The sequence below is a fragment of the Plectropomus leopardus genome, chromosome 6 (genome assembly GCF_008729295.1).
Source record: "Plectropomus leopardus isolate mb chromosome 6, YSFRI_Pleo_2.0, whole genome shotgun sequence".
Lineage (NCBI taxonomy): Eukaryota > Metazoa > Chordata > Actinopteri > Perciformes > Serranidae > Plectropomus > Plectropomus leopardus.
This window is the reverse complement of record NC_056468.1, coordinates 10,991,929-11,003,836: the sequence shown is the minus strand read 5'-3', so window position 1 is coordinate 11,003,836 and position 11,908 is coordinate 10,991,929. Positions and strand designations below refer to the sequence as shown.

Below are 11,908 nucleotides of genomic sequence, written 5' to 3'. Positions count from 1 at the left end.
TAATTTTGCTCAAGTTTCTAGTTTACCCTGCACAGTGAGTGTGTAGTCTTTCTGTGTATGTCCCTCGCTGTTCTTGGCCACACAGGTGTATTTTCCAGCATGAGACAGAGTGAGGGGCCCCAGCTCTAGCCTGTTGCCTCGAACAGACCACTGCCACTGCAGACTGCTCTCTGGACAGAAAATACATCCACTTACATAAGCTTTTACCTTTGAAACATACTTTTACTATTCCCTACCGTTGCCTCACTCGTACCAATAGGAGTTCCATCCTTGAGCCAGGTGATGCTGGGCACAGGGACCCCGGAGGCTTCACACAGCAGGGCCACATGGGAGCCGAGGGTGTAGTTTAGGGACTCATGCAGAGGGCCGTCCAAGACAGGTGGAACTGTGGAAATGCATTTGTATTATAACGAGTTATAATTTAAATAGCTACTTCTACTGCTACTGCTACATCTGCTTCTGTTACTATTGCTGCTGCTACTTTGAACATTTTTGATCGACTACTACTTCTGCATATTTTAAGCTAGCTAACGATTCAAATGTCAAAATGTTTTGTTTTTTTAAGGATGTTTAAGCTTCTATTTAATTTTTTTCTACTTTTTGCTTTTTAAAGTATGAAGCATTTATCTTTGCCCTTTTCAGTTAACTTCAACACTGCATCAACGCAGCTTCAATTTCTGCCAGACTTTCTGATATTTCACACAATTATTTCTACATTTCTGCATTTTCATGGTTTTGAATTCATTTCAGCTTTCAGCATTCACAGCATTTTCCATATGAAATGCATTTTCTAGTGTAGAAAATGCCGACCACTCTCTTCTGAAGATAGTTGTTTACAGTGTTACTTTGAGAACATAGCAGAGGCATTCTCACCATGAATGGTCAGTCTGAATGTCCTGTCCACCTGTCCAGCCACATTGGATACTTTGCAGGTGTATGTGCCACCATCTGCCATCTAGGAACCGAAAACAGAAGGTTGTTGTGGTGAGGGAGGGGGCAGTTTGAGCACAGTCTATAGGAAAAGAGGGGACTTGGCTTATTCCCACTATGCTGGCTGGTTCATGTGTTCTGAATCAGCTAAATTAACTTAGAATAGACACGTTCAGAGGAGGGGGGAGAGCTGCATCTTATTACATATGAAGCTACTGTATGCCTCCACTTTTCCTAGTCTTTTCCAGTCTGTGTAATATGGATGCGTTGTTAATATGTTAGCGTGTAAAGTCTGGAAATCACCGTGAGCCCCTCTGAGTCCTTAAAAGACTTCTTGTAATGTTTTGTTTACGCCTCAAACATGGGTTATGTAAGGCAATTTTCTCCTGACCTGAACTCCTATGATCTCCAGCTGGTGAGGATCCATCTTGAGCCCGTTCCCTGCGGCCAGTTGCAGCCCATTCTTGTACCATGTGACCTCGGGCTCAGGAACACCGTGTGCTTCGCATCTGAGGGTGACCGAGGAGCCAACTTGCGGGGTGAGCGTGTCTGACTCAGCATCCAGACGGGGCTTCAGGGTGGGCAAGACTGATGGTTTGCACATGAAGACAAGGCATGATCTCACTTTGCTACATTCAGAATCACTATGATTCACTCGCAAACTATCCTCAATCACAGCTGGCTTGGGGTAAACAGATTTTTTAAGCCTAGACAATGTTTTGAGATTTGATCATCTGTATATGTAGCTGAATTGTGCAGATGGTGTCATGATGTGTTTGCTCACCATAAACACTGAGGAGAATACTCTTCTGGTCCTGGCCAGCTGAGTTGGTGGCTGTGCATACATATTGCCCTGCATCTTCCAGTCTCGCCCGGGGCAACTGCAGCATCTGGCCACCTGTAATACATATATATTTAACATGATATAAAATGTAATATCTGGGCCATCATTAGATTCAAACAAAGGAAATGCTCCTGACAAAAGAATTATTTGGCCGTTGCAGAGTGGCCGAGGTCTGACCTGGCAGAATGTGGATGCCAGTGCTGAAGTGGAGGATCTGCCCGTCTCTGGTCCAGGTGATCTCTGGAGGAGGGTACGCTTGGACGTCGCACAGCATTGACACCATGTGGCCCTCTATCACACTAACCTCCTCCTCCTTTGGGCCAATAATTTTTGGAGGCACTGAAATAGATACAACAGTTATGTTTGTACCCTTAGAGAACATAATTCATCAAAGATCATTCAGAAACATCCATTATGAATTACAGGCACTGGTCCTTGTGATTCCATGGGAAAGTGAATACACAGAGGTAGAGTATATTTTTAGTTTAACAATTGCATGATGTGTTCAAAGTCAATGAACAATGGTTTAAAATAATCCTGATCTCAGCATTGACCAAATTAATCATGTTTATGATTTGTGTCATAACCGAGCACCCGTTTTTTGAGTTCTGGACTTTTCTTACCTTGCACTGTCAGACTGAAGAGCTTTTCAACTGTTCCCACCTTATTCTCAGCTACACACAAATACCCAGCCATGTCTGAAACCTGGACACTGAGGAGCTGAAAGATTGGGATTGAGGCGTTATCCTCAGTACAACACAGTCACAGTTGGATCTGTTTACAAGCTGATATTTGTCTGAAAGTCAACAATGACTAACCTGCAGCTGAGTCCCATCTTCACTGATGTGGTGCTGTGAGTCTGCGTGCACCGGCTGCCCATCTCTCAGCCAGGATATGACTGGGGCAGGGTGTCCAGTCACATCGCAGTGGAGGACCACAGTGCTGTTGACCACTGCTCCCATTTCCTCCATAAACTCCTCTGATGCTCCCATGATCACAGGAGGGACTGAGAAGGGAAAACACGACTGATATCCCCATCAGAAAATATTTTGTATCTCTTCCAATTGCAATATATTTTAATTACAACTTAATTATGCACTTGCTTACCCAAAATCTCCAGCTCAAAGTGCATGCGGTCCTCTCCGGCCTCATTAACAGCCTGACATGTGTACTTCCCAGCATCTTCTTTCTGCACTCGGGCAATTTGTAACACCTGTCCACCTGAAAGAACCAACCCACACATTCAACAGCAGATTTACCCATGCACATTAAGGCCCTGCCATGCATAACAACCACACTACTGCTTTAAACTGATATCACCCTCTCTGACCTGGGAGGAGTACCACTCCATCAGCAGAGGTGAGTTTTCGTCCATCCTTGTACCAGCTGAGCTTTGGAGGTGGGATGGCATTACTCTCACAGGACAGGCTGATTGGATGACCCAGGACCACCTCCCTCTTATCTACCATGTCCTCGTTATCGTCACCCTCATGTCCCAGAGCCCAGGCCGCTTCTCTGTTAGTCACCCGCTGAAAGATGGGAGGAACTAGCAAAACAAGAGCATGTTTATGACAGGTCACTTTCTATTAATTCCCAAGGATTTAAAAAAAAAAATCTAAAAATGTAAATCTATAAGTTTCTGTAAAATATTTTTTTTACACTGAACTTAAACACACCCTGAATGGTGACATGAAAGTCTCTCTTGTCCTCTCCTGCAGAGTTGGTGACCACGCAAGTGTACTGCCCCTCGTGGGACAGCATGGCGTTCTCTATGATGAGGATGTGCCCACTCTCCTGAATGCCGGCATGGACATTTCCAGTCAGCAACTAAAGATAAAAAAAAATTCAGTTGATATAGTTGGGGTGGAATATAGCTCCTATTTGCAATCTGTGGAAAGTTTATTTCTTCAAGAGCCATTAAAGGAAATCGCCAATAGAGAACACCAGAAGTAGGTCCTAAAACCTGGAAATGTAACATTTTAGCACCTCTGGTTTCCTCTATCAAAGTAAATGGGTTTCCTGAATAGGTTTTTAGTTAAAAGCATGAAATAAGGTCTGTGCTTATTACTAGCTGAAGAGATTTTCACCTTTGATCTAGAACGTAGGAGAAATGTCATCCCTGGGGCACTCTATGATGTCACACATTAAAGTCTAATAACAGGACTTAGAAAACACACCTTAATCTCTGACTGAACTATTGGCGGTTGATTTTATTGTGGGTAATGCAGGAGCCAGGTTTTGACTTGAAGAAGAATGCAGGGAATAAAAAAGATGTTATCTCTGTTTCTGCTGCACTAATTTTTTTTTATCTTTTTTAAATAGCAATTGCTAACAATGTTATAGGAGAGCAATCCTACATTGGTAGAGTGCTCTTTTATTGCTTTCCAGTCTCACCTCAAATGTTAGTATAGGTATCAGTATCAGTGCTGGGTTTGAAAGGTTAGGAAAGCATCACTGGTTCAACCAAACATCTATCAGGTATTTAAATATCTGGCTTTTATAATGATGACCAGAAAAAAAACAAACAAAAAAAAAATAACATGGAAACAATACATCTAATGCTATCCACCTAAAATCCACATAATCGTCATGCATTTTCTGCTGCTCCCTATTTGGGGCCTGGTTTAACATGCACACAAGCACACACACAAATGCTAAACATTTAATGTTGCAAAAAATCAAGCTGCACATGAAAACATGCAGGTCAAGGAAAAAAACAAACAGGGCAAAACAGTATTATTACAGTTTATTACATCATATTTAATGACTGGATTCTTCTTCTACATTTTTTCCCATAAGGACTCATAGCACAAAAATGTGTGGAAGTGGCTTGTGCAAGAGGATGTAAATTCTGTTGAGGCGGTTGCAATTCATACTGAATGCCAGTAGAGGCTGATAGAGGTTACAACTAGCTCACTTAAGAAGTACATGTTTGTGGTTTTAAGAGATGTGTGAGAATAAGACACCAACCTGACCGTCTTTGAACCAATTAACCTTGGGCTCAGGAAAACCTTTGCTCAGGCAGGAGAGAGTTAAACTCCCGTTGATCCGTACTTTCTCTTCCTTACCACCAAACATTAGCGATGTAGAGTCGCCTTCTATCTGTGGAGGTACTGATGAGAGGGTGAAAAAACAGGTGTTTCATTAAAAGTTCTGTCTCAGTCACTTTAACGTGTACGTGACTCAGATGTCTCTTACCCAGAACACTCAGGGAATAATGTTTGACGGCAGTGCCGGCTGGATTTGTGGCCCTGCAGGTGTAGATGCCAGTGCTGTCTCCCTGCGCTGAGCCCAGTCGCAGAGCCTGTCCGCCACGGGTGTATGTGGACTGTGGGCTGGACACGATGGGCTGGTTGTCCTTCAGCCAGGTGATACTGGGTGTGGGTGAGCCCTCGACATCACAGGGAAGAACTGTGGGGAAACCCAGCACCACTGACACCTCCGAGGTTTCGTTGGGGCCCTTGATGGTGGGGGGAGCTGGAGGGAAAGCCCGAAACATGTCAATGATTAACAGCCAGTAAGATTTTTACTGGCACATAGTGCAGGATGAATAGATCCTCAGGGGATTGGCCTGTTTTGTGCAGGAGACCTTCTAAAACAGAAATGCAGTGTCCAATACTCTGAGCAATTACAGCAAGGGCTCTGTAGGTAACACAGAAATCCCTGAGCGCTGCATGAAGAGAATTCCATCTGTGGTCATAGACCGGGCAGTATGGTGTAAGTCGAATTATACAACTGTGCAGGCGAGGTCTACACATGAATTAAATATTGTGTTCACTAACTTTAAACACTGCAGCCACAGCAAGTTCGGAAAAGAAATCAACTCAATATCCCAGTAACTTTTAAAGGATTTTTTTGTCATCTATGTTTATTTTCTTTATGTGGGGAAAGAAAACAATTGAGAATATAAGCTGAATTCATGCCAGAGTGTATGTGTCTTATATAAGGTAACAACCTTGCACTGTGAGCCTGAACTGGCGCATCTGAGTTCCAGCGTTGTTACTGGCCAGACACTGGTAAAGCCCCTGGTCCCTAAGTCTCACTGACTTCACCTTCAGCACCTGGCCATCTTCCAGAAACTCCACATGAGGGTCTCCATCGCGGGACAGCACCCTGGAGAGAGGAAAGAACAGTGGATTAGATCAATACTATGGGTGGGTGGTGCTGAATGTCACATCAATAAACTGTTTGAGTGATGCTCACTCTCCATCGCGGCTCCATTCCACTCTAGGTGCTGGCCGTCCGCTGACTCGACACTGAAACTCCACCTCCTGGGCCAGTACCACAGTTAACTCCTGCAGCCGGGATGCTCCTGATATCACTGGCGGAGCTGTAACAATGTGCACATACATCACAAATACACTGGTTAGCACACATGGTTTTATGTATTTAGGGCTGGGACAATGCAAGGTCAGGCGCTGGGTGCTTCACCTGATGATCCTGTTATTTATGGAAGATATCTGCCCATTGTGATTAGTTGTTCCTCATTACATGACATATTATATGTGTTACTGCATTCCAAAAGTTGAACTTTTTTGTTTATCATAGGATGCAGCCTTCTCAAGATAAAAAATGGGCATTTGGGAATTAGAATGTCTACCCCGACAATGTTGTTTTGCACTGGAGCACGCCTTTCACATGTCTATATTGACAACAATGGATTTGAAGGTGCAAAAAAACACAGCATGTGTACATTAGCTTTGACTTTAATGGTTAGTCTAGTCTAGTTTTAGGTGTATGTTACATTAAGTGGAGTATTAAAGTTCAAAGTTCGTTAGGGGCATTAGACCACTGTTCTTGACAGTCCAAAATAAATAAATAAATAATAAATAATTTTGACTCTCTTACTCAATGTTATCGGTATCCTTACATCTGTCTTTCCCCCACTCTATTCTTAAAATACTAAATAACAGTGTCAGTCCGTGACAGCTGGTTTATGAGCTCACCTTGCACCACTATGTGATATTCTCTGCGGGCCTCCCCAGCTGAGTTTTGAACCGTGCATGCAAATCTTCCTGCATGTTCTGGCTGAACTCTGTAGATTCTCAGCAGCCTGTTTCCGTTCTGCAGATGGACCCCAGGACTGTCCACCTGGATGTACAGTAATCATTATAGTGCATCCTTTGTGTTTAATTGTAATTAAAGCAATGACCACTTGGTGGCATTGTACAGCTAAACATCAACAAGGTATATTAACATGCAGTCCACATTTGACATTAACTGTAGATGGGAGTTCGGGGTGAAAAGCACTCACAGGATGACCATCTTTAGTCCAGGTGATTGTTGGGGAGGGGATCCCAAAGGCATCGCAGCCCAGAGTAAGAGGCTGCTTCAAGGTGACAGTGAGGTTCCTTGGCTGCCCATCATCTTGGATCTCTGGGGGAACTGTACAAGTGCAAACGATTTTATTTACACTATGTTTCAGTTCAGTTTAAGATATTTTGTCAGGCCGGAGAAAAATAGAGGAAAATGACTTCTCACCATTTACTTTCAGCCTTGTCTTTCTCTCCACAGAGCCTGCCTCATTGGTAGCCACACACTTGAAGTCCCCGCTGTGGCTGGCAGACGCTGTGCTAATTATGAGAGCTCCATCCCTCGCCACAGAAAGCTCTGATTGTTCAGGGTGTATCTCCAGGCCGTTCTTGAACCAGCGCACCTTGGGATGAGGTGAACCTGCAGGTGCGGAGACAAGAGAGGAATTGTGAGCCAGCATAAACTGAGCTTTATTGATCACGTCTGACAGAAAGAAAAGTTACTTCCATCTCTGTGCTTCTCTACGGGGGAACTTAATGGGCAGGCAGCCCAGACTAGAAAAAGCCAGCTCTACATTTATCTGTTGGACAGCGGGACAGCGGGGGAGACATTGCCAAAGTGGGTCCTTGTAGCCTGCGAGCTTAAGATTTCAAGGTTAGAGTCACATAAAATAGAAAGACACAGTGTGCTGGAGAGATGCAAGATGTACGGTTTAAAACACAAGCATCAAGATTTATCACCAGACACTGAGGAGAGTCTTGAGTAGTAAGAATAGGAGTGGTCGGAGGAGTAGTTCAAAGGCACTGGTGCGTACGTTTAGGAGCCTGAAACAGATGTGTTCTGTGGATTACTGGGTGGAAAAGAGGTGGAAATGGTCAAGAGGAGAAAGGTGAAATGGGGGAGAAGGTGGAAGATTTTGTACTCAACACAACAGATTTCTGGGGACAAGGACAAACGCAGTGAGTCACCATGAAAGAGCAGGGCAGTGTAGGGGATCCAAATGCCACAGCTCTGTCTATTTACAGAGGTGTTACATATACAAACACCATGGACGAGGAAGGGAAATCAAACACTGAGTCCTTCCTCAATCCAAAAAAATACTAACCGCAGGACACACAGCACCAGCAAAGGTGATGTTATCGTCCATTGCCTCTCCGAACACATGTTTACAGTTAAGGAGCTCTAAGCAAATTCATTATCTCATTGCTGGGAGGAAACGCATACAGATGTTAGGCTTTAGATGTTAACAGATCTCATTAGTAGACTTTGAATTTACTTGTTGGGGCTGACGAAGTCGGAGATTATCTCTTCCATGTGTTTCTCAAATAATTACCTCGATCAAATGCAATGCGCTTGTTGGTGAATTAATAATATCCTCCTGGCAGAGACTGCGCTTTATCTCTCTCATACAGATAGATCTCAAGAGAACAATGAAGGAATCCTTGTTTCCTGCTGCTGGCTGCCTCTCTAGGGTGTCAAGAACATCATGCATTTCTGTGAGAGCCCTCAGTGGCCTGGTACAGTCTGCCTGTCTGCCTGCCCGTGTGACTTGGATGGAAGGAGGGCTAGAGTGGCTTCATCTTCCTCTTCCTGTGCTTCACAGTGCACCTCAGACATCTCTGTCCTTCATCTGCCAGCAGCAGCCTGTAATTAGGATTCCTCTCCCAGCAGGCCCCAACGCAGAGGAAAGCAGATGTGGCTCACTGAGGCAGCAGGCAGACTGATGTTCCAGCTGTTGCTCTACATTGGACATAGCCCTCACCTTCTCTCACCGTGCTGGTAACCATGACACAGCTCCACACAAACAATACCTGTTTAAAACAGGCTGTCAGATAGTAAGTATCCATCAGTGCATCGACAGACAAACACACTCACTGTGTCTTCATAAAATAGCGAGCTCTGCTCATCCCTCCAGGACTTTACCTTGTTCACACTGTCAGAGATGTTAAAATATAGAGACAACAGCGTGCCTTTGGGTGCTGCGATAAAAAGGAGGATACGCCTTTAAAGATAGCAGGGAGCTTTGTTTCTGATTTGACAACTAAAAGTTTACATTGACAGCGAAACCTTCCTTTGATGGTGCACGAATACACACATATCTTTTCTACATTATACATGGATTTTTCTCTTGTGTCATAAAAACCAACTGAAAAATGATGCATCCGATTTAGACTCTGAAAACCTTAGTCACGACCTGTAAATTGTACCTCTTCTAAAATGCCAGACCTTTTATTGCCACATTCTTCTAAGTTTTTCGGAGGCTGACTCATGTGTGAATCATTTCATACCTTCAGCAGGGCAAGGGATGATGACTTTGCTGTTCGCTACTTTCTCCATGATGGCATCTCCAGGTTCTGCAAAGGACGGGGCCTCTGTGAGGACAGAAAAAGATGTTGAGTGCTGGTTCAAAGTGAACTGTAAATTGAAAATGTAATGAGTATTAGTCCAATCACTAATAGAGGTTCTGGTGTATTTAATTAGGGAGTCTCAGTGAGATCAAGAGCATGAAAATATTCATCAGACTACCCCACAAACAGCATCCAAAAACATCACTTCTGAAGCCAGACAACCAACAATCAATCAGCAAATATAATTCATAACACTAATGAAAAGACTAATTAAAAAAGCATCAGAAGGCACCACTTTAAAATCTCTAAGGTACAGGAAAAAATCTCGACAGAAGCTTTCATTTCATTCTATTTAAAAGGTGCATACTAGCTCTACCATGGTTTAGTACAAACACATCTACTTGATCTTAGGGGTAGGGATCTCGGGAAAGCATCAAAGGGAGACTGAAGATGAGTAGCAGTCTGGGATAGAGTGGAACCAGGGGCATATAAATATGTCATTTGCATAAAAGCGGGAATTGGAGTACTGCTTAGGAAGAATAATGTTATCTATGTATAATGCAGCATTTCTCAAATTGTGAGGCGGACGCCCCTGAAGGGCACAGAGGCATGACAGGTGGGGCGCACGTGACCGGGGCTTAAAGGGGAACATCACCTAAATTAGGAATTCCAATGTTATTTTGATGGCCTAAGGACATTCAATAAATATTTGTGAACATTAGCTACTCTCTTTCAGAGCCGCACACCAGAGAAGTAAGTCTCAACTTGTGATGTCATCAAGTATAAAGTCTGGAGCTGCTCCATAGATGATGAATAAGAGCTTGCTTCTGTGAACCCACAGAATGTTCGTTTTCTTTTTTTATACCCAAATGAGCTTTAATCTATATAGTGTTTTCAGTCCTGAAAAAGAAAATGTACCCATATACTCTCAATATTTCCCTGCCTGATTTCAGTGTCATCTACAACATCCTTCACGATTCATTGTCTGTGGAGCAGACTTTATATCTTACGACATCACAAATTGACTTTTTAGGACTCCAGGTTTAGAATTTGGGGAAAAACTGTTCATGTGTACTGAAATTTTTAGACTACCTTAGACCATGAATTTGGAAAATGGGCGTAGTTCCCCTTTAATGGGATACAGATCTTATATTTTGAGGAACTAATTTTTTGACATCTGATTTTTTTCACAGTGGATCAGTAAACAAATTGTACTTTGGCAATGACAATGATGTTCATTTACAGATAGTCTTCAAGTTTACAGAATGAGCAGATAATTGACAGGTATGAAAGAGCTTGAAAAACTTTCTACATTTAAATGGGGTGGGGGTGGGTGGGGGCTGAGAGAAAAAAGTAATGGACCAAGAGTAGACCCCTGTGGCACCCTACCAATTGGCTACAATTGGCGACAACAGTCTGAGTGCAGAACTTACACAAGTTGATAGAGGCCTAAAAGACAGGTCGGTATACAGTACTCCATCAGAAGTGCTTTTCATATGGTCAGTTAGCTTTGGTTACCCCAACTCCCAGTCCTTTCCAAAGTTGGATTATGGGGGGGCCTGTGTCCGACCATTTTTGTAACTCAACAAAACCAACAATCTGTCATTCATGTCAATGTTTAAACTTCTTTCTCTCTAGCTCTATTCATTCTACTTCTTCATTCAGCTACAATAACTTTCTGTAACGTCTTTGTTAACAACTGAGTGAAATATTACAAATGTATTCCTGGAGAGAATGAAATTGTACTCCATTACCACCATACTGTAAGTTTCCCCCTTCCCCATGACAGCTGGTTTTTCTCTCCTCTATCAAGTGTGGCCATGTGAAACAACTACAAACACTTGATTTCTAACGTCATAGGACAACACGTGGCGCGAATCATTTCTTATCAAGTACAACCCGGCCTTCATGCTCTTGCAACATGGAGCTACTGTGCCTCCAGAGAATGCACCCCTAAAGACTGGGAGAGCTTAAACTGGGACACTGTCAGTGTATATAAATCCTCATATTGCAAGTGCTAGGAAATGGTTACTTAAATACGTTTTCCATGATTCACAATGCTGTACATGCAGCAGAGTTGTATTAATTTATGCTTATTCACAAAGTGAACAAACAGGGGGTCTGCACTGCAGATAATCACCAAGAATTTCCAGCTTGATCTCCAAAGTCTCCTGTCCCGCGCTGTTCCTGGCCACACACTGGTAAGTGCCCTGGTCAGCCAGGCTGACCTGCTGGATCCTGAGTGGCGAAGTGTTCTTGACCCCAACAGGAAGTCCATTGTGAAACCAACTGACCTCAGGGCTTGGCTCTCCCTGGACCACACATGGCAGAGTCACTCTTTGACCAATCAAGGCTTTCAGGAGGGAAGGTGCTGGCTGAATTCTGGGTTTAGCTGAGGACAAAAACAAACATCCTAAATACATGTCTCACCACACCTGTTACACATCTATTTATTGACATATCTCAGATATTTTACATACTTTATGTTAGAAGTGACGTGTTCATATGAAAACATAAAAAAACTAAGGTTTCT

General features: G+C 43.3%; 1 protein-coding gene across 1 annotated transcript in view; it reads right to left on the bottom strand.

Annotated features, from left to right (window-relative positions):
* hmcn2 (hemicentin 2) overlaps window positions 1-11,908 on the bottom strand; it is a 54,234-nt gene that overhangs the window by 20,058 nt on the left and 22,268 nt on the right. Inside the window, exons 24-43 of the mRNA XM_042487704.1 lie at window positions 11,516-11,767; window positions 9,316-9,399; window positions 7,256-7,447; window positions 7,029-7,159; window positions 6,721-6,865; window positions 5,978-6,104; window positions 5,730-5,887; window positions 4,973-5,251; window positions 4,745-4,887; window positions 3,451-3,601; window positions 3,105-3,320; window positions 2,882-2,995; window positions 2,593-2,780; window positions 2,398-2,494; window positions 1,952-2,113; window positions 1,715-1,828; window positions 1,322-1,518; window positions 874-955; window positions 254-385; window positions 27-170 (exon numbers count right to left, since the gene is read on the bottom strand). Coding sequence (XP_042343638.1) covers window positions 27-170; window positions 254-385; window positions 874-955; window positions 1,322-1,518; window positions 1,715-1,828; window positions 1,952-2,113; window positions 2,398-2,494; window positions 2,593-2,780; window positions 2,882-2,995; window positions 3,105-3,320; window positions 3,451-3,601; window positions 4,745-4,887; window positions 4,973-5,251; window positions 5,730-5,887; window positions 5,978-6,104; window positions 6,721-6,865; window positions 7,029-7,159; window positions 7,256-7,447; window positions 9,316-9,399; window positions 11,516-11,767 — 3,108 coding nt within the window. The remainder of the gene's footprint in view (window positions 1-26; window positions 171-253; window positions 386-873; window positions 956-1,321; window positions 1,519-1,714; window positions 1,829-1,951; window positions 2,114-2,397; window positions 2,495-2,592; window positions 2,781-2,881; window positions 2,996-3,104; window positions 3,321-3,450; window positions 3,602-4,744; window positions 4,888-4,972; window positions 5,252-5,729; window positions 5,888-5,977; window positions 6,105-6,720; window positions 6,866-7,028; window positions 7,160-7,255; window positions 7,448-9,315; window positions 9,400-11,515; window positions 11,768-11,908) is intronic.